The sequence below is a fragment of the Pagrus pagrus genome (genome assembly GCF_965226575.1).
Source record: "Pagrus pagrus genome assembly, chromosome: 12".
NCBI classification, from domain to species: domain Eukaryota; kingdom Metazoa; phylum Chordata; class Actinopteri; order Spariformes; family Sparidae; genus Pagrus; species Pagrus pagrus.
Genome location: NC_140196.1, coordinates 14,144,607 through 14,166,047, shown reverse-complemented (window position 1 = coordinate 14,166,047; position 21,441 = coordinate 14,144,607). Strand labels below are relative to the sequence as shown.

General features: G+C 41.5%; 1 protein-coding gene across 3 annotated transcripts; it reads right to left on the bottom strand.

Annotated features, from left to right (window-relative positions):
- Positions 1-74: 74 nt before the first annotated feature.
- Positions 75-21,228, bottom strand: myom1a (myomesin 1a (skelemin)). 3 transcript variants are annotated; one of them, XM_084368422.1, is made up of 38 exons: positions 21,069-21,221; positions 19,546-19,780; positions 15,819-15,959; positions 15,511-15,697; positions 15,240-15,397; positions 14,726-14,818; positions 14,524-14,612; positions 14,188-14,232; positions 13,361-13,522; positions 13,072-13,233; positions 12,402-12,543; positions 12,086-12,285; positions 11,938-11,994; positions 11,533-11,657; positions 11,072-11,255; positions 10,735-10,909; positions 10,091-10,212; positions 8,957-9,153; positions 8,663-8,789; positions 8,189-8,373; positions 7,926-8,040; positions 7,575-7,731; positions 7,313-7,419; positions 6,884-6,928; positions 6,522-6,658; positions 6,286-6,430; positions 5,948-6,007; positions 5,797-5,864; positions 5,585-5,710; positions 4,858-4,941; positions 4,503-4,590; positions 4,368-4,406; positions 4,080-4,185; positions 2,655-2,818; positions 2,510-2,546; positions 2,239-2,261; positions 1,674-1,729; positions 75-1,502 (listed from the first exon to the last, which is right to left on the bottom strand). In XM_084368422.1, exons 2-38 carry the CDS (start codon positions 19,722-19,724, stop codon positions 1,236-1,238), a joined length of 4,554 nt encoding a protein of 1,517 aa, XP_084224548.1. In that variant the 5' UTR covers positions 19,725-19,780; positions 21,069-21,221; the 3' UTR covers positions 75-1,235. The 3 variants fall into 3 exon arrangements, with proteins under 3 accessions (XP_084224548.1, XP_084224550.1, XP_084224549.1); XM_084368424.1 differs by lacking the exon at positions 19,546-19,780 and having other exon boundaries at positions 21,069-21,228; XM_084368423.1 differs by lacking the exon at positions 4,858-4,941 and having other exon boundaries at positions 21,069-21,220.
- Positions 21,229-21,441: the final 213 nt, after the last annotated feature.

Here is a 21,441-nt window from a genome sequence, read left to right as displayed (position 1 = left end):
GTGACACTTTTATCCAGTGTTTAGTCACACTAGCGGCTTATTACACGGTTAAGTAAGACTTTGCCCCGAGCAGCTCATTTTAGAGGATGTTTATTGACAGATATTGCATAAAGCGTTACATACTGTTTGTGTGTGAGAGGTACTGGGACTGCTGGCTCCCCTTGAATGACAATTTGTGGGCCTAGGACCCCACTTTGGAAACGTTGGATGAATAGCACTAACATCTAACGATAAAATTATATTGCTTTCATGAAGGCAATGCATATCTCTCAGTTGCTCACGGGTGATAATGTCATGACAAAACGGAAAATATCCAAAGCAGGTGCACCTTTATTACAAGAGTGCCTTGAGGAGAAAACAGTGTTTAACTTGTAAATCAGATGCTGCAGGGCAGTTTTTTTATGAATGGACTCCTTCCATTGCACCTGAAATACAACATTCCCCCAACTTTCAACACATTTCTCTGACGTCATCTGTCACTCATATGATCAATCTTACAACAAGACTTCCAAAAGCATGCCGAGTATGTCTGTAATACTTTGCACGGGTCTTTGAAGGTTGTGTGAGACACCTTCAATGAACCAGTTTCAACTGCCGTGTGTGTGTGTTGTCACACACTCTACGAGTCATCAGGGTTTTCCTGTTCCACCTCTCCTACTTGTGACGACTGTTGTGACACTTTTAGCTTGCAGACAGCACATAAAAGGTACATAGCACACATGCACACAGTACAAGTTAAATAAGGCAGCGGTTTATAAATAGACACGGAGATCTCGAATTGGTGAAGCCTGTGAAATATCCACTGACACATTTTTTAGTTACTTTATACATAAACCTCAGGCATATCCTGGTTTAAGAGGTCAAAGTTTTAATATATGATGAATGTGTTTTGCTTCTGATGACCTTTGTGCTGTTTTTTAAAACAAAATTTAATGACAGGTCAACCATCTCCCATATTTATACATTACATTTACTGCCAACAAAGGTAACAGAAGACATGTCAAGCCACTACAAGCACACAATTATCCTCTCTGCATCACATTCATTGTTTTCTTTCTTTGACAAGCAATTCCCAAAGCTCTTTAGCCCAGCACATGAAAGAGGCAGGAAGAAGCAGCTTCATTCATCATTTATTTAAACTGCTTTGGAGCACCGGCATGTGCCGGGGTAAAATGCTTTGGAGATGGCCCAGTCGTTCATCTTTTCTGCTTTATTTCATTACACTGCCTCATCCTCTAGCCTTTCTTCTCCTCCTTATCCTCGTCCTCTGGGTTGTAGACGCTGACGGTGAACTCGCCAGCTTCTGTGCCGTACTTGTTCTTGACCACGAGGGCGTACTTCCCAGAGTCCGCCGTTGTGACGGTGGCGATTGTGATGCTGGCAAACTTGCCGTGCTCGAACTTGAGTTTGTAGCGTTCGTCAGACACCAGTTCCTTTTCATTCTTCGTCCAGCTCACCTCAGGTGTGGGCTCGCCCCAGACATTGCCAGTCAGGTTCAGGGACTAAAGAGAAAAAGGGGATTGCAGGTGGGTTGATTTGTGCAATGTACAGCTGGATTCAACAGAGTTCAGAGGAAGGAGATGCTCCAGGGAATGAAACAATGAGGAAGAAAGAGGAGGGTGAGACAATGAGCTTAACACTGTTGACACACACTGAATATCTAATTTATGTACCTTGCCCTCTTGGATTGCAACCACATCTGGCAGGCCTCCAATAACACGAGCGCGGTCTAAACAAGAAATCAAACAGTGAGCCAAGGAGCAAATATTAACCATCATCTAGTCAGTCAGTCAACCTGTGGAGCATGCTTGTTTACAACATAATATTCACAGACGCTGACTTTTCGAACTGGAAAGGGAACCAACCCTCATAAAAATAATATTGCATCATTTTTAAAGGGACAATTTCACTACAGGTAAAATCTAAAATGTATGTAATATGTTTTTTTGATTTTGGGGTGAACTTTCCCTTTAACTCAACTGTATACATGAATGATATTTTTAAATAAGTTTAGATGAACATTTCCTGAAATATAGCCGTTTCATCTCCTGGAAAGCCATTTTCCATAAATGAGTTCATGATATTTTGATGACCAATAGACTCATATATCTTCTCTTCTCTGAACCCAAGTTTAAAATTATAATAAAACTCATAGAGCCTCTATATCCAGAAAAAAAGTTACAGAATTTCCCAAAGTGATGTCTCTTGGGAGAAACCACAGAATGAATAACTACTTACTTCTCTCTGCGATCGCTGCCGCCCTACGGAAGGAAGGAGACAGACATTGTGAGAAGCATCTTAAAATGGTATCGCAGACAGAATCCTTTTTTTCCCTGTGCTATACAATGTCAGGAAATGTATTTTGAATCCTTCTAAAAAGGGGCTCACAAAGTACATAGAGTCTATTTTTAAGTTTGTCATGACTGTTTCTATTTATCTGTGTAAACATCCTCTTCAGACAGAAATACAGAATTACACAACATGAGGACAGATGAGTTTGTTTACTTACTTCAGCCTTTGGAATTCTTCAAATGCTTCTTCCCATGCTGCACCGCAAAAAAAATACACTTATTATCAATAATAGTTACATAAGTTAAAGTTAACGGGACCTTTTTTAAAAATCTTCCTCGCTTGGCTTGTAAAGTTTCACTCACCCTGGCCAGACAGATCAAAGACTCTCTTTACGCCGTCCTTGCCATCAAAGATGTCCATGGCGTATTTGCCCTTGTCCTTCTCGGTGGGCTCATTGATCTTAAGCCAAAGCTGCTCTCCTGTGACTCCAGACTTAACTCTCTCTGAGGCGGCAATCTTAGTATCTCTAATGAGGAATGGGCAGCAGAGACATCAATTAATGCTGTTTACTGAAAGTATACGTGACCTAAAAGCAAGATTGTAATAGGAACGCAGTAACTCAGCTGATCCTTAAAATCTGCACTTAACCACTGAAATGGAAAAATTATTGATGAATGCAATGATTCTCTCTCATGTTGTATTGCTTGACTAATTGGTCCCAGCTATTTAAAAACACCCTCGGACCTACTGTATTGAGATATACATGCAAAGTAACCATCATAACTAACTTTGTCTTGCTCCATCCAATCTGCGACTGCTTCATACCAATTAAGAAACGATTTTTGGCCAATCAGGCTTGACTTTCAGGTGTTCACATGGCTGGAAAACACGACCAAGTGATTTGAGATTTGACAGACTTAACATATCTTGTCATATCGTTGAGCATGTGCTACTTTTTTCTAGAAAGCTGAAAAATTGGCTGTTGAAGAAACAGTAATGTCACATGATATTTGATATGTTTTCATTCTGCTCCGTCCATCAGTGTGTCAGCAGTTGCTTGTAAGAAGCCTGTTTAGTCTGTTCTGTCATTTGTCCTTGTATGTCTGTTTTGAGCACCGTCTCCTGTCACATATTTTTTGACTAGCACGTGCATTTGTTCTGGAAGAGAGTGAAAGAAAGATGGAAAACTTTTGTCTTTTTGAAACACGCAGCTGTTTGCAGGATGCACAGCAACGAAGTAATGTATCTGTTTGTGGCTATATAAGATTAATTACTGTGATATGAGTTAAATATAGTGAAACAAAGTACACTTTGTTTTAGTGCCACTCATTCACCTAGGTTACATGTAATCCTACAGCTAACAGAGTTGGTTGCTTGGCAATAGTAGTTTCGTAGAGCTAAAGCTAAACTTATCAACATTCCCTTGTAATGTTATGGTTTTGCAGGGAAGCCGACCCTGTGACAGGCATTGAGAATAACTATTATTACTATATGGAAATGGCCAATTTTAAAAACATTAAATGGACAACATCAACCTACCCGGGGTCTGAAAATGAGCCTTTTGGCTAAATCTGACACATTTATGTCATATCTTGTCATACTGTTGATAATTAAAGAGCGTGGTACCTCAGTAAACTAATGAAAAAAAGCATAGTAAAGCAAATACTTGCTAATATTACCAGTGGAATTATTTGACATAGTTTAGACACTGGCATATTTAAATATCCATCTCATAGACACCTGACAAATTCAAGTTTGTTAACATGTAAGCGACACTGTTTACGTACTTTTGGAGCCAACCAACGCGCAGTTCCTCGTGGTGATATGTGACATTGGAGTAGAGGATGATGCCATGTTCAGTGCTCATGACTTGGACTTGAGAGGAGGAGTTGGCTGCAGGGTAAAGAATGAAAAGCAGGTGTTAATCTACATCCCAAGGAACCTGTATGGATCAATGCGCCTCAAACTATTTCAGTCTGTAGCTGTTAATAGTGCATGAGTGGAAAAATACTGTAAATCTGCACATTCTGAATCTCTCTGTGGTGTCCTTTAGTGTGTGGTGCTTAATGACTCACCAATAACCCTGAACAGCTCATTCAATACAGTTTGGTATCCTGGCGAAAAAGAAAGGTTAAGACCATGTCACATTCGCTGATATCACAGCACTGGTGGCCGTTTTTTCCCCACAAAATTCATGAAAGACACGTTACCTGCATCCGTCAGATTGAAAGTGCTCTTATCTCTGCCTCTGTCGTCTTTCAGGAAGACCTCGTAAATACCTGCATCGGCCTTTGAGATCTAAAGTTTGACGTAAAAGCAACTTTAGTATCCTTGAGACTGCGATGAGTCCTACTTCAAACAGAAGGGAATACAGTGTAATTCTTGGGACAGATATATGAGACAGTAGAACAGCCAGACAGAGACCAAACTAAACGGAAAAGGCAAGCTTTTCTCCCGCCCGGGATGCTGCAGGCGTTTAGAGGAAAACATGTAAAAGGAAAGACGAGGAGGACAAATGGAGACATTATAGGTGTCAACTTATGGCAGCAAAGATTATGTCCAGACTTTGGGTCTTGGCGGCGGGGGGACGTCGTCTGCAGGTGGCTTTTTCCCTCCTTTTTCTTTCTTTATCTCTTGCTTAATAACCCACTGTGAATTAAACAGATAAGCCAGTTAATGCAAAAGCGGATGAAAGGAGTGGCAGTGAACAGGACGCCTCTCCTGAGCTCATGCAATGACACCAACCCTCTCTACATGAGTAATGTTTATAGCGCTTCAACGTACAGGTACCTTGAAACGTCAATATAACTACACTGGCAGCAACACTGACTAACAGACCAGATTGATATCCTCAATAAAGGACAGCTTTCAGTTTCACAATGTGTGAGTACGGTGGCCAGTGAGTTAAATTGAATAAAATGTTAGAAATGAAATGGTATGGATTGATCACACAGAAGACCATATACTGTATTTACACTATACCTATGAATCTATAATGTCAAAATTTGGAGATTTTATTAGGATAACAAGTAAAAGCTCCAAAATGGAGAGTCAGTTGTTCCCAATATGTCTATTCTGACTCTCTAGTACAACATGCCGATGTGCTGACTCCAGCAGGCACCGTGAATATTCTGAGAAGTGTTTCATCATTTATGGTTCTGTGTGTCAGAGAGGGATGGTTGATATTGTAGCATGTACTCTTTGTCTACAATGGTAGCAGAAGCAGCTTTTGGCTCTCTACTCATAAGCTCACGACTCCTGACAAAGCACGGCCTCTGTCTAATGGGCTGACCTTTCCGATATTAAAGGTCAGCTCGCCATCCTTCCTCTCAATTTTGTGAGCGTCCTCGTCGTCCTCTGCAATCTCAATGCAGTCCTTAGACCAGGTGATCTCAGTCTCTGCTTTCACATTGCCTATCTGTGGAGGAACAGAACCAATTCGTGACGCTTCATCTTTTTAAAAACATTAACAGCGGTACAAACATTTACAGTAACTTTTCTTACCTTGCATTTCAGCAGCACATTGCATTCCTCAGTAACAGTGAAGTCAAGGTACTCCACAAAGTGAGGGCCTGTGGATAGAATAAAAGATCATTATCCACATATACTTGCCTAATTAGTGTTAAACTTATGGAAGAAAAGTAAGATTTCCTACCTTGTTTCCTGACCCATTCTGCGCGCTCAAATTCTGACTTCTTTTGAAGCGTCCTGAATTCTGGACAAAGGCAAAGAAGAGTCCTTTCAATAAACTCCCTATTTTTTAATGTAACTGAAAGTTCAGACTGGCAGTGCATCAGACAGTCAGCGACGGTGAGAATAAAAAAAAAAGACACGACAGTCAAAAAAAGCTTGTCTTCTGCTGCCCCTCAGTGGACATTCATGTTAATTGCAGCAAACGCCACCAAGCAGAGTGAAGCTGTTCAGTATGTGTCGTTAAAATATATCTGCAGGTTTTCTGTATCTGCATTTAAATATTTGCATTTGTGGTCTTACCATCTCCAATGAGCACCAGACTGGTTGTACCCTTAGCCTTGCCATCCACCAGGTTAAAGGTGAACGTTCCCTCATCGGTGACCTCCAGAGAATCCATAAACATCTCAATGATGCCGGTCGTCTTGTCAAAGTTCATTGTGTATTTCTGGAAGCAGGAAACCGAGATTCATCAGATGTTATATGTGGACACGCATGACAACAGGAGACATTTCAAAAAAATTGAGTATGATTCCTACCTTTCCCTGAGTAACGATGACGTCGTTAAAGACATACTCCACTTCGCAGGCAGATGTTAATTTCTCCACCTGAGTCCAGAATCGCACGCGACCCTTCTCGAGCAGCTCCATGGCCATTTCATTCTTAAAGGGAATAACTAGAGAAGCACACATTTGTGAAAGCTCTTGTAGTACCCACGACACATTCATCGACACATCCACGCAAGGAACCATCGTTTGGAAACTAATTCCAGACCTGCGTTTCTAGTGTTTGTTGATTATAAAATTCAATTCCTAAACTATATCCAACACAGAATCTGCACTTGATAAGCAGAAAAGAAAATGTGGTATCTGCAGTATCTGTGATGTGGTGGGATATTCACCAGGGAACTTGTGTTCATGGCTGATGTCCAGAAGACGCATGAGACCTGTCAACAACAATAAGAGAATCAAAATGAGTGAATGTCCCTTCAGCATCATCTCTTCTGCCACAAGTTGTTTGTCTTATTTGTCTTACAATCTTCTAGAAAAACACATACAAGTATTAACGCCGTCAGGAATACTCCATGTCAAGTGCAACCTGTGTTGCAATATTACAACAGCTTTGAAAGACACAGTGCTGATGTATTTGTTCAAAACAATCGCACATCTACACCAGAGTGAGACGGATCGATGCAGCTTTTGAAACAGTGATAACAGACAGGAGCAGACACAGTCCTCCAAGCCCCCCCTCACACCTTTAGCACTGACACCATCCTTCAAATAACAAGTGAATCAAGTTTCAGAGATGCCAAGGCTGCAGGCTGACTCACCCTCCTCTGTGAGTGTGTAGCTGGAGGAGAAGCCGTCAGTGCCGGTGACCACACAGGAGTAGGTGCCCAGATCCTCCAGGGAGGGAGTGTTGAAGATAGCTCTGGACCTGGAGATGAGGACACAGGGGGGCAACAAGGTGTGAGGAAAGAGGTAGAAATTGTGATGATTTAAACTAGCAAGATCGGTAAAAACATTTTGCACATATGCCTGGAACAACAGCAAGACGCTGCATGAGAAATCCGACACATAAATGATACTTACTTGCCCTTTTCAGTGACAACAGTCAGACGAGAGGTGTCTGTGACAGCCTTGTAATTCTTGGACCAGATAAACTCAGAGCCTTCGCTCATCTCAGAGCACTCAAAGACCATAGAGATCACACCATCGTCATCAACATCCACATAAATCTCTTTGGTGCCTGAGGAAGAGAGAATAAATAAATGGTTACAGTGTGTGTGCATCACCAGCTTTACGGATTGTATCTCTTGGCAAATAATACAATATAGGGCATCAGTTTGGAGTTCATAATAAAAGTGATTTTCCCTTCTTTCCCAGACTTTCAGACCTGCGTAGGAACACTGAATGTGTGAGTTGCATAACAATCACACTCACCAGGGCGAGTCTGGGCCAGAATTGGCCCTAAGGCTGCTGAGGGCTTTCCAACTCCAGCGAGATTTTGAGCACGCACACGGAAGACGTAGGATGTGCCCGGCTTCAGCCCCTTCACCTGAATCAGCACATGAGGAGTGGAAGGCAGAAACAGTTAAGAGAACAATTTTGTCATTATTTCACTTGCATTTCTCACATCAAGATACATGCAGGAAGGACACCTCAGCAACAGAATGACAGAAAAACAATCTCTCCATCTTCCTCACCTTCATGTACTTGTTCTTGTTGGCCTTCTCGTGAACAGCCTTCCAGCCTGCCTCTCCAGCAGAGGCCACCTTGAGATCCAAATAGTAGCCATTGACAGGAGTGCGGCCATTAAATGCCGGTGGCTCCCACAGGACCACGGCGGAGGTGTCACGAACCTCAAGCACGTGAAGACCAACAGGAGCACCTTGGAGGACGAATACCATAGACTGAATGATGGGGGGATAATTTTGGACTCACAAACACGCTGTTACTGGACAAAACAGTGATGGATGTTTCAAATATACCTATCGTAATTAGGGCTGTAACTAACGATTATTTATATTTGTGATTAATCTACTGATTTTTTTCATGATAAATCGATTCATCAAAATCTTATCAAACTCTGTCTTTAAATTGCTTCTTTTTGTCCAACCAACAGTCCAAAATCCAAAGACTCCTAATATCTACGAACCCAAACACATTGTCTCTCCTACCTGGCACAGTGATGGTCCATTCCTTGCACTCCAGAGCTGCACTGGCCAGAGAGGCTTTACTCACACCTGCCATGTTCATGGCACGCACCTGGAACTGGTAGGAGATGTTCTCCTTCAGGTTCTCAGCCTAAAAGAAACAAATGCAGATAATGAGAAATGATTAAAATACTGGTTTTGGGCTGGCAAACTGAAATAAAAAAAAAAAGATCAGTCTTCTGTCATTTGTAAACAACGTGACATGATGGCAAATCATTGGAAATCTGGTCCATGGGTGCTTGAAGTCAAAGAACTTACTTTATAGGAGGTAGTAGTCAATGCCTGGTGGTTCAGTTCATGCCATTTCCCAACAACGTCTCCCTTCACAGTCCTGTAGTCCACAAAATATCCCCTGATATCAGCCCCTCCATCTTTAGCAGGGGCAGTCCAGCCCAGCACCATGTAGTCCTTCACAGCCTCCAACACGGTCGCACCACTGGGCTTTCCGGGGATGGCTGCAAAGAAAGCAAACACAACATCGACTTTTACTAAAAGACAAAAAGTCAAGAAGTGTGTAGACGAAGGTCATTTTCAGACATTCAGACCCTTTCTGTTTACATTTCCTTTTATGAATAAGTCAGGCCTGTACATGATCTCACACAGATGGCAAAATTTTGCACAGGTCTTAGTTGTCATTAGTGTTAAACTATCACAGTGATCAGAAGTAGTACAGCTGAACATGCTACATGCTTTGGACACACAAATAAACTTTTTTGGAGTCATTATAAAAGTTAAAGTACTTACACTCAAGGCCAGAAGCAGGGTAACTTTCACGACGAGACTCTCATTAGGTTCATGCTCTTTAGAACACAACGTTTTTAAGCCTTTACCTTGGCCATGCACCAAGAGGCAACCCTGAAGAGTTATCAAATAGCACAAGAGATCTCGAGCAGAAACACATTTACACAGGAATCAATAATAGCATTGTAAAACATGATTTAATCTGTTATGTAACCTTGTCGCGGCTAAATGAAGGAGGGGTGCTGACAAAATGTTAGTGATGAGTATGTCAGGCAACATGCAAATATATGAAACATCAATCATATATGAACATGAGCCGTTTGCAGTCAGGAAACTCAAGAAAGGATGAGGCAACCAAACGTATCTGAGTGAAATCTGAGCGAGTAAATATGAGACTATAAGATTTTTTGTTAGGAAAAGGAAAACAAGTGATGAAAGTTAACAAGGTTCATGAACAAAGATGAGTTAAGAGGCTCAGAGGCAAAGAGCAGACAGCTTCAGGTCATGTTTGGGGGGGGAATAGCTCAGCAATATCATTCCCTGGATAAATAAATGTTTAAAAACAGCCGGGAGGATGGAGTGGAGGGAAAGACTATGGCTTGAATGCTACAGGCAAAGTGAATAATGGAGACGAGATGTGAGGACACTCACAGACAGCAGCTTTCACAACCACAGCTTCAGAGTCGTGGGTGCTCTGGCTGTATCCTGCGGCGTTGACTGCCTTGACTCTGAACACGTAGTTTGCCCCGGTAGTCAGACCATGGCACACAAACCTGAGAACAGCACAGACAAAGGTGTCAAGAGTTGTCATTTTACCATTACACTTTGATTTTTCAACTGTTACATTTAAGATTGAACTTCTGTTTAAAGGTTTAAGGGTAATATAAGAGCTCAGGGAAAACAGGTAACTAATTGCTATTTCTTCTGAAAATTTATAATGTTAGCCAAGGTGGCTGTCTTAGCTAACCGATGTTGATATTCCACTCAAGACATTGTAAGCTTCTGAATATGAAATAACACCTTCTTCCTCTTACAAATGAAAAGATGAATTCATAAGCAATAAAAAACACCAGAAAAATACACAAAATCTCACTTAAAACCCTGGAATGACCACTGAAGGTAAGCTCGTTAGCCTGTTAAACATCTAGTCTGATGAATGATGCCAATAAATCAAATAATGAAGAGTTAAGGGACATTTTCACAGTTTGCAGTTACGCAATTTAAACACCAAAAAAGCAACAAGAAATGTTTGTAACATTTGTTGTTCATAAAACATTGTCTTTAACTGTACCTACCTGGTCTGCTTGACAGGTTTGTTGTTGCAAGGCATCCAGACATCGGTTCCCACCACGCTACAATCAATATAGTAGCCAACCAGGTGTGTGACATCCTTAGATGCCGCCCAGAAGACCACCACTGAGCTGTCGGTGTTCCTGGTGGCCACTGGATTGCCCGGAGTTGAGGGCAGGTCTGTTGAGAAAATAGGGGAAAAGAAAAGAAATAACAATAATCACAGTGAGGAAAGAGGGATAATAACAGATTGGAATAAGACAGAATGTAATTCAGGAAGGATCTGTGAATAACTATTGAAATAAGACAACTGATGATATAATGATGTTGATTTCAGCTCACCCAGTTTATCTCCGACTGTGGTCTCTCCTGTGGGTACAGAAGACTCGCCCACACCAGCAGAGTTGCAGCAGCGCACACGGAAGTTGTAGGATTTACCCTCGGCCAGGTCAAACAGGGCAAAGCGGGGAGACTTGACTGGCATACCAGTGTTCACCCTCTGCCAGGTGTCTGAACCTGAAACACACTGTGGTCCACAGAGAACAGGTCACATGTCAGTAAGAGAGCAGTTATGACAATAGTTAGATAAATCTGACAAATGGATTGCAGACACATGTTGACATAGAAAAAATGTTTGTTTTGGATGGTCTACAACTCAAAACCCAAAGATATATACTGTAATGTCAGAGAAAACAAGAAAATATTCACATTTGAGGAGCTGAAACCAGTGAATTATTGGCATTTTTGCTAAACAAACTGATAAATTTCAGTTCTACAAGAGGCAGTAATCCATTTCTCCTGACCTTCTCAATGTAGTACATGACTCCTTCATGACCTCTCTGGACTGGAGGCTTCCAGGCGAGCACCACATAGCTCTTGGTTGCCTCTGTCACCTCAACATCAGTGGGTTCTCCAGGGATGACGCCCACTGAGGAGGCAAGAGGAAGCTCACATTATTTGCAGGTGGTCACTTTAACCAGGCGACTTGTACTTTTAATTCTTCACAGGTCACCTGGGCGATTAATCTGTTGATTTATGATTAATCAATTATAAAATGTCTGAAAATGGTTAAAACAATTCAGAAGCTGGAATCAGAGTTTAGACTTTTTTTTCTTTAAAAAGTAACTTCAATATGTAAATAAAAAGGTCGGTATAAAATGCTATATCACGATTAACTGCTGATAAATCAGAGTTGGAAGCCGTCATACCAGTAGGATCCTCCTCTGTGAACTTGATCATCCCAGTCCAAGGAGCTGAGGGGCCAGCTGTTGGGAAAAAAATTCAAGAAATCCATTTAAAAAGTGCAGTTATTGGCTGTGTTGCAGCGTACTGGCACAACTCTGGTGCGCCTCTCACCTCGCAGACGGGCTCTGTCGGAGGGATCCATGGCGACCACTGCCTCAGAGACACGAGACGCGCGGCTGACTCCTGCCTTGTTCACGGCCCGCACCCTGAAGATGTAGGAACGCCCCTCCACCAGTCCTGTGACGGGGAAGCGGGCATACTTCACTGGGACGTCATTACACTGAGCCCAGTGGTGAGTGCCCACCTCGCACCTGCCAAGGAAACAAAGTCTTTAATTTAACTGCAATCGTGCCGTTTTATGTGTTGATTTTAGACGTTTTGTAGGATTGTCTCGCAGCCAAAGTAATGAGATGCTGCTCTGACCAACCTGTCGATGTAGTATCCCAGGATGGAGCTGCTGCCCTCCACCGCTGGCTGCTTCCAGGTCACCACCACGTAGTCCTTATTGGCATCATGACAGTGCACATCCAGGGGGGCCACGGGAACACCCTCCACCTCCAATTCGGCATCTGGCATAGCAAGACACATACACACACACACACACACACACACTTGTAAGTAGTGCCGTTTCTAAATCAGGCTGATCTCCATTACATACTCAGTGTCCATTTTCTGACCTAGTTACATCGTTACAGTAGAGCTTGTGTTGCAGGACTGTAGCTAGCTGTCACAGATTATTTTGCATCTTGGTAACATTAAAAAGGGGATTCTGAAGATTTTCTCTCATGCCTGCTGATTTGTATTACAGATCAGACTCTCTGTGGCGACTTTAAGGGTACGCAGACGGATATAGAAGCAACGTTCCACAGAGAAACCAAACACCTCAGAGAGAGCGCTGTGTCACTTAAAGGCACAGCTGAGTTGAATGGTTCCCTCACACGTCCGTGAGTGTGGTGATCTCTAATATGTTGCTTCAATTTGCACACAACACTGTTGTTGAAAGCTGTGTAAATCAGTGAAGACTTCAAGTCTAACAGACTCAAACTTTTTGCATTAACATTAAGAGCTTTAGTTGAAATATCCAGCGGGCAGCTTACCTCTGACAAACACATAGGCGGAGTAGGTGTCAAAGCCAGATTTGGTGTTGACGCGCAGGGTGTACATGCCCTCATCCTCCTTGTTGAGGTGGGCGAGGGTGAGTGTGGCACGCTCCCCAGACCAGTGGGTGTGCACCCATTTGGAGGGCTTCAAGGGGACAGCTAACGGGACAAGTGACAAAAACAAAACACCCATGATTGGATGCATGTAGCGGATTCATCAGAAAGGTAATATACAGTAGTTATAAAGGAGCATGACGCATTATTTCTGTTTTATTTTTCCACTTACAGTTTCTGGACCACACAACATCAGGCTGGTAGTTTTTCACAGTGGGATAAATGATGACAGTGCAGCCCAGACTCAGTGTTTCTCCTTCATTGCCGAAGGCCACTTCGAATTTGTCAAGGATGGTTGTTTTAAAGGTGACACCGTGTTCTGAGGAGAAACCATCTGCAGAAGAAACATTGCTATTAAAACGTTATACCTGCATTTACTGACTTTTAAACACAACACTGACATATTATCACTTTATAAATGTGTTTTTTTACACATCCAGCAGATACAATCATCATCTGGAGTGTTTTTTGTTTATCCCCCTGACGAGTGAAAGACCAAATTCACTCTCCTTCTAGCTCTGTATTTGGTCTCCATCAACTCAACAGTAAAAATGTCTTACTCCTGAGATAAACGCTAAACTGCATTCACCTGCTGGTCAAATACTTGTTTGGGTTTTCGGGTTTGGATTTAAGATCGTGGTTTGGGTTAAAGTTAATCCTTTTATAGCTAGGACATTTCATTAATGTGATTGTTCAGGAACAACACAGAACCAACATGGCAATATCAGATTGTGCACAGAGCAGGTAGTCAACAGTGGGTTTTTACAGCAGCCTGCTATGGCTGGTAATGGGTTGGATGAAAAAAAAAAAAAAACTATAAACAATCTGCAGAGCTGAACATTTTGATTTGTGCATCTTTCATTCCTACCTGTGTTATTGTATATCTTACAGAGCACCTTTGATTACTGTATGCACTGTATGTGTAATACTAAATGTAATATACAAACCAAGTTGCCTGGTTTTAATCAAAACTTAAGAGAATGATTCAAAGTGACGCACGTGGTTTGGGATCTAGTGGGCCTGCTTCCTCACCATCCTGGAACCCTGCAGAGAAATACATCCTTCAGCAACCTTGTTGTGTCAGTAACAAGACGCTTCACATTCAACACTGTAGGCACAAAAACATTTTTTCATTTGAGTCTGAACTTTCTGACTTTCCTCCAGATGTGTTCTCCTAAAGCCAAATCCTGTAAACTAGACACAACTGTGTGACCGTGTTGTGTTTGCAGCGGTATTAATTTAAACCTCTACTTTAAGCTTTGACCTCTAACTGACGGAGAAGGAGCTGCTGCAACAATAATCTGCGAGAAAAGAAAAAAAAACTGTTTAACCTACTTTTGACAACAATCGTAGCCACAAACGAAGATTCTCCTTTCACATTTAGGGCAGAGGCGCAGTACTGAGCAGTGTCGAGGAAATCGCAGCTGAAAGTAAAAAACGTGCAACATAAAACATTTATTTTGGGGTAATGAGTATTTGGGGTACATCTCGTTCATTCTAACTGAAGCCGTGCAGCGTGAGCTTAATGATTACCTACTTCTTGATCTCCAGGGAGTGCATGTTGTAATTGCTCTCGGTTGTGTACTTCTCAGGGTGGGCCTTTGCATCGATGATCACGTTGTTTTTGTACCTTGAAGGCAGCAGAGAGTCGGCTGGTTTATTTTTATTAATGTCTTCTAAAAAATACTTGCATAGGAGTGTTTAAATTGCCAAATGCATAGTGCGACACTGGGTCATCCTGAGCAATGATGTTCTTGTGACATGGCAAACTGCAACTACATATTGTAGTAAGCATAAGGGATTAAATTAAAAAGCAGATCTAGGTGCTTTGAAAACATGAAAACATTTTCTAGTCGACACCCAAATGAGCATAATATGGGACCTGTAAACTGAAGTGTGTGTGCTCATGTTGCAATGTGGAAAATGTATTTGGCCGATGACAAAAGATGGAAACTTCTCTATGACACACGAACGACTGATTGCTCTCATCAGCCTCTTTTTCCTTATGACTCAGGAAGGGCGGGGACCAGTGAGTTTGGAGGATATCTCACCAGGCAACCCTGGGTTTAGGCCATCCAGCCACGGTGCAGTGCAGCTTGAGAGTCTTGCCCTCCCACACAGTCTGTCCACGGGGCTTGACGATGAACTCTGGACGGTGTGTCAGGTTGTCTGGGTTCATTTTCCTACGAAACTCCACCCACGTGTCCATCTATAGGAAGAGAGCGAACCAAGATTGTCAGATAAATGCATCAACTTGATATGCTTCGTGAGAAAGATTTGATTATTTGAAATTTGATCCACAAAGGAATGAAATGGATTCACCGTCTTGCTCATTTCCATTCGTTCGGCGGATTCCCTGACGTGCGTTGATCTGGTTTTCTTCTCCACTCTAACGTGCATGGCCTCCTTGGCCTCCCTGACAAACAGGTTCCTCATGGCCACATACTGAATCCCCTCCTCCGTCACCTCCTCCTCATGAGCCTCCATCAGACCGCGAACAGCGTCATGACTGGCGACACAACAAACCACCGACATGTGAGAGCAGTTCAGACTTTCAGTCATGATGTCATTGACTGTAATAAAATGCAGACCAGCCATGGTGTTGATTACCTTGCAGTGTCTTCACTCACCTGGCTCTAAACACGGGAATGACATAGCCGATGACTTCTTTATCCTTGTCCATTGCCAGGTAGGTGCGTTTGGCTCTCTTGGGTAGCGGGCTCAGTTTAACCACCTCCTGCCCTTTCTCTGTTCTCACAGAGGTCTTCAGGCTGAGAGGTGAGAGACAACAATCAGAGCAGTGGCACTACAAACACCAATATACATCAGATAGCATATCCAAAAGGGTTTATTTTGATCTCTTTTCTATATAAAAGCCATATAAAACCCTAAAGCAGGGGCATAAATATAATACATATTGGGGGGATGCTTCCCACCCCAGTCCTGCACGTGTTTCATCCAAGTGTTGCTGCTGTACAGTCGACGTCAAACAATCTACTGTCTCTCTAGTTCATTACTTTCAAATGTATCTAAAAGTGGAAAACTAGGATGCAAAATGAATGTTATGGTGTTTATATAACTGTTGTTTGTGATAATTTTTGTAAAGTGTGTAAGGAGATTTCGCCTTTTTGGAATCTGAGAGATCCGAATTCACGGAAGAACTGCAGACTCGAAGTGATGAACCAAATCTTTTTACTTCAGGAGAGAGAAGAAAGCAAAGCATGGTTGTTCTCTCCAGACTTTCAGTGGGCCTTTTATACCATCAGGTTAACAAAAGATTACACAGACATCTATTCATTGAACACTGTATCAATGTATACATCTATTGTGAAAATTATCATTTTAAAAAACAATTTTCATCTCTGAATGTCAGGCTGAATTCCTGTTATTAGCTAGTGAATAAATAAAAAGTTCATCCGGTATGTTAAATGGCAGGAAGCGAGTTTTAAAAGTTTGAATTTTTCTACCCCTGAGCAGATTTGCATTAAAGGATAATAACACTCAGTGTTTTTCTTACACTTATGAGACTGAAAACTGCCCCTAATACACTATTTATGCAGTTTTTTTTTAAACATTTGCTATAAAGTACAGCTGCACAGCAACGATCCTTAAAGAATAAAAATATGTATTTGTGACCCATTTTCAAAGATCTTCACCAGGAACGAACCAGGGGCTGAGAGCCAAATGAGTCATTTTGTGGTTTTTGTTGACACTGCCAGTGTTATCCATTGATTTACTCCTTCTTGAAACTAATGGGAAAACTTTTAATTTTATGTATTTATTGCTTGAAGTCTGGCAGTGTAAGCAAACACAACAAATGCTGCTGACTCAATTCTGATGCTAATAACTGACTGCTATATAGTTCTAATGAATTAGAGAGGAACATTTGCATAATTACTTGACCTAGTATTAGACCAAGTAATTCAAATGTGACGTCTGCAGTATGCACAACATTTGTCTGTAATAACAAAAAAAAGATACCTAAAAGAAAGAATGCTGAGCTTCAGTGCAATCTAAAAATATTAAAAATCAACAAGTCGACAGTCCAGTTACTCATAAATGGAAGATGTATCTCTGTCCACTCTCTCAACCCTGACCCATAATACACTCTGAATCGTGTACCTATCAGCTCCTCGGGTCTCTCTTATTGTCAGCTGAGTCTATAAACGGAGCCGGAACTGGAGGATATGCAGCATGGGTGGGAAAAGTTCATCTTAAAACCCTGCTTTCACTCATAATCTCTGTCAAATCTGCCCTAGCCTATCCACTTGGCCTCAGAGAGTAGCGGCACAATGCGGCTTTGATAAACTCTATTCCACAGAGTCGAGGTGAGATCAAGTCTACGGAGGAGGCTGAACGCACAGCACAGACAGACAGATGGAGGGAGTCTCAAAAGATTGCTGCAGAGTTTGTTTCCTGCTGCTGACTCACCAGGTGTGATGAAAGGAAGTCTTCGGCTCAGCGTGTAAGAAAGTCAAAGGTGTAAAAAGTTTTACTGCTGATAAAAGCGCTTCATTCCTTACAGTCTGAGAAGCTACAGTATCTCAAGGTTTCGATGATAAAATTAGAAACTTTCTACGCAATCAGTTACTTTTAACAGAAACAAAGGGGTAGGACGTCAACACATAACCAAGAGTTATTAACTATTTAACGTCCGTGGAAGCCGGTGCACAGCCGTTTATAATTTCATGACTTCCATACAGTGCCTTTACAGTTGGCCTGACGGCGACGTCTCATGTCCTGCCTAACAGAAATAGCTTTAGCTGTCCATGAATATATTTGGCAGCCCTTCACTACAGCTGAGATTCCTCCCCTGACCCCGTTTAGAAAGCTACCATGGTTCCAACATGCACACTGAGCCCGGCAGATTGAAGGACAGAGAAACTCTGACCTTACTGCGTGTAGACAAGTGACAGTGGAACACACATACAAGATACAGACCTGTATTGATAGACAGTGACGCCTTCATACGACACTTGAACTACACTGTGACTGTACTTTGATCGAGCCTCATTGGATTCTGAAAGATTCTCATAGGGCTGCAACAACAGTTATTTTCATTGTCAATTGTTAATTTTAATGATTAATCAATCAGTTACCTGGTGCTTTTTTAATATAGCTCACATTGTATTTATACGTGTTTTAGATTTGTCCTATTTTTGACCTTAATATGTTGTTTTTCTTCTTTTTTGCACACAAGCAAAGACAGATTTCTGCCTTTTGCATGTAAAAGGTAGATGATAAGGTATTCTGTATTTTCTTCAGAAAATGGTGAAAAATGTCAATCAGCATACGCCAAAGATGAAGTGCTCAAATATCTTGTTCATCCACAACCCAAAGATATTCAGTTTACTGTCATGGAGGAGTGAAGAATCTAGTTTTCTTTCAAAAATGTCTTATACAGTACATGTCTTCAACAGTTGACAACCAATCGATGAATTGTTGCAGCCCTGCTCTCTAAAATATATCAAAGTGGTGAAAAAGACACAATTTGCAAGTTGGCATCTTCAAATAGTTTACTCTATATATATTTATATAATATGAATATTTAGAGATGTTAATAAGCTTCAGATTTTAAGATGATGCAAATTAAAACATATAAACTACATGAAAAGACTGTTTCTGTCAAAGCACAAAACTATTGACAGGCTAAGTAGATAGAATGGTTACAAACATTTCAGACCACAGATCTGTAGACTTAAGATTTAAGATTTAAGGCTTGAGACTTGGACTAGACTCTGACTTAAGTAACAAAATGAGGATTTTAGTCTTCATCATTTTGATATTCTAAGAGCTCAAGTTTTGACCTGGTAAATTTCTGAAACATTTGAAAATAAATAAGACGATGTCATACAGTTTTACATTGAATATTCAATCGTCAGGCCTTTGAAGAAATTCAACTGAAACAGCTTTGGAAATGAACGCTTGTACCCTGACTCGTCATCTGCATATCAAGACAGGGAACTTGACTTGAACTTGGCCTAAAACGCTTAAAAACAGGCTGTTACACAACAGCGTTAAGCAGAAAGATTCATGTCCTTATAAATATACAAAACCCTGACGTTAGCAGATGAACATCTCCGGGCGGATGAAGACAGCAGACGCTTTCCACGAAAACACTCTTTTTAAGGCTTCGTGTCTTTTTCCCTCCTGCTGCCTGCTGAACACACTTCACTCTAACCAAAAGTACTGTGTTGAATATTTGACAGAGGTCTGCTTGAATGCGTTCATCACATCCAGAGGTTTAGAAGTGACAGCTTGCATCAAGAGAGCCTCATTTTTATTTCACAGTTTTAAAATATCAACCGTCTGATTCGTATTTTGGGCCTCGCGTCTGAGTCACTCCCATCCTCTTACCCATGGCTGGTGGTCTTGACAGACGAGAACGACTGCTTGCTAACAGACGACTTGGTGCTCAGGTGATAGCCACTCTCATAGTGATGCTGCTGCTGTTCCAGCTGTTGATGCTGCTGCTGATGATGATGATGATGATGATGATGCTGCTTCTTCTGCGTCACTTGTATTGATCGTGACATCCTGAGGGGCCACTCCACCAACTTATAATATCAGACTTTCCTTTACTTTACCAGCTCTGTAAATCAATCTCATTGTTATTATTACAGATTGATTCTTGAATCGGGGGTTAGTTCAGAGCGTGAGATGGTGATTAGGTATTAAGGATGGTGGTTTAGGCAACCAGTTGTTAGGATGATGTCATGGTTTTTGTTTTGTGTGTTAGATCTGGTTAAGATCTACATCTACATCTACTGAGTTAAATGAAGAAGCAGCGGGTATTAAAAAAAAACAACTGTGGCAGCATCGACTGCTAAACATTCGACATCTTGATTTTGTGATTTCAAAGATAACGCTAAAGTTTGAATGACAGTCACCTGCACAGGTCGATCTATAAAAGTGACATTCAGGGACAGATGGTAAAATGTGGTGTTTGGGAATGTCTGAAGTAATTTGAGGAGGTGGTCAATAATTGTATAGATAAACTGTACACATAAAGTAACAGATGTTAAACTCTTATAGGTAGAGGCTGCACCTTATGATAATGTTGATCATTGATTAACATGTAACAGTCAAGTGGTGTCCTAAGGCCAATGTTGACATGTGCAAACTGCATGTTTGGTGCAAGCAAAAGTCTACAGCCCAGATGTATTCAGATGTCATTGAAAAAAGAGAAAATAATCACATTTGAGAAGCTAGAACAAGCTTATTTTTGGCATTTTTGCTTTAAAAGAGAGAAAAGTTTTGTTGAATTTTCAGTGGATTCACCAATGATCAATCCACAAACCACACAGCTCTAACAGGCACTGCTCAAGTTGTACAGCTTGAAAACATGAGCAGCTCCCACAGGCCCATGATTATGTAACCACACAACAATAAGGTAACAATAAGCAGTTTATGACAATGGACTTAAAGATGTATTTTATGACGGTTATGTCCTTGAGCAACATCTCCAACAGTCGATCTGCAGTATGCCTCTTTATCTGTAAAGAGCTACAAACTGTAAACTTGACTGTAAGTCATGAGGGCGCAGAGTGCATGAATAGGAGATCTGAGTCACAAACTTTTTTTTAATTAAAGCAAATGTTAAATGAAAAGATGAGCTTCTTTTTAGGATGATATTTCACTTCAATGACACATGCAGTCTAATCTACAAGACACACTAGCCAACAACGACAAAACCTTGTTAGTATAAGTGACAATTAAAGTCTCTGAATTACATAAAATTAAGACAATAAAATCAATTAAGTGGTTAAAAGAAGGCCCCAGGCCTTACTGGGGGATTTTTAAAAGAAGACCAACAGACATAAACTCTAATAACAATTCCTTCTTGATTAAAAGAAAATATGTTTGTGTATATCACTCACCACAACTTTGAATTCACCAATCCACAATAGTTGATGGGAGGAAATGTGTGCTAATCCAAAAGTAGCTAAAGCAAGTCCAGATCCAGGCAGCAGCAGGGTGAGGGGCAGCGGACAGGACGGCAGTCCACAGAACAAAAATAATGCTGCCACTCGGCAGAATGCACAAGACACCGTCAGGACCTTTTAAGGCTGGGACAGCTTTAAATTTAGACCATGAGACCATGAGAAGGGCCAGGCGAGCCGAGCTGAGGAGCCTCTGCTGGGCCTGGCCCTCAGCTGTGTGCTCACAGTACAGCCCACTTGGAAGAGGTGTGGGGACTTCTGCTGTGTAATCCAAGGTTTGTTAATTAGTTGATAAGAAGAGCTGCAGTGC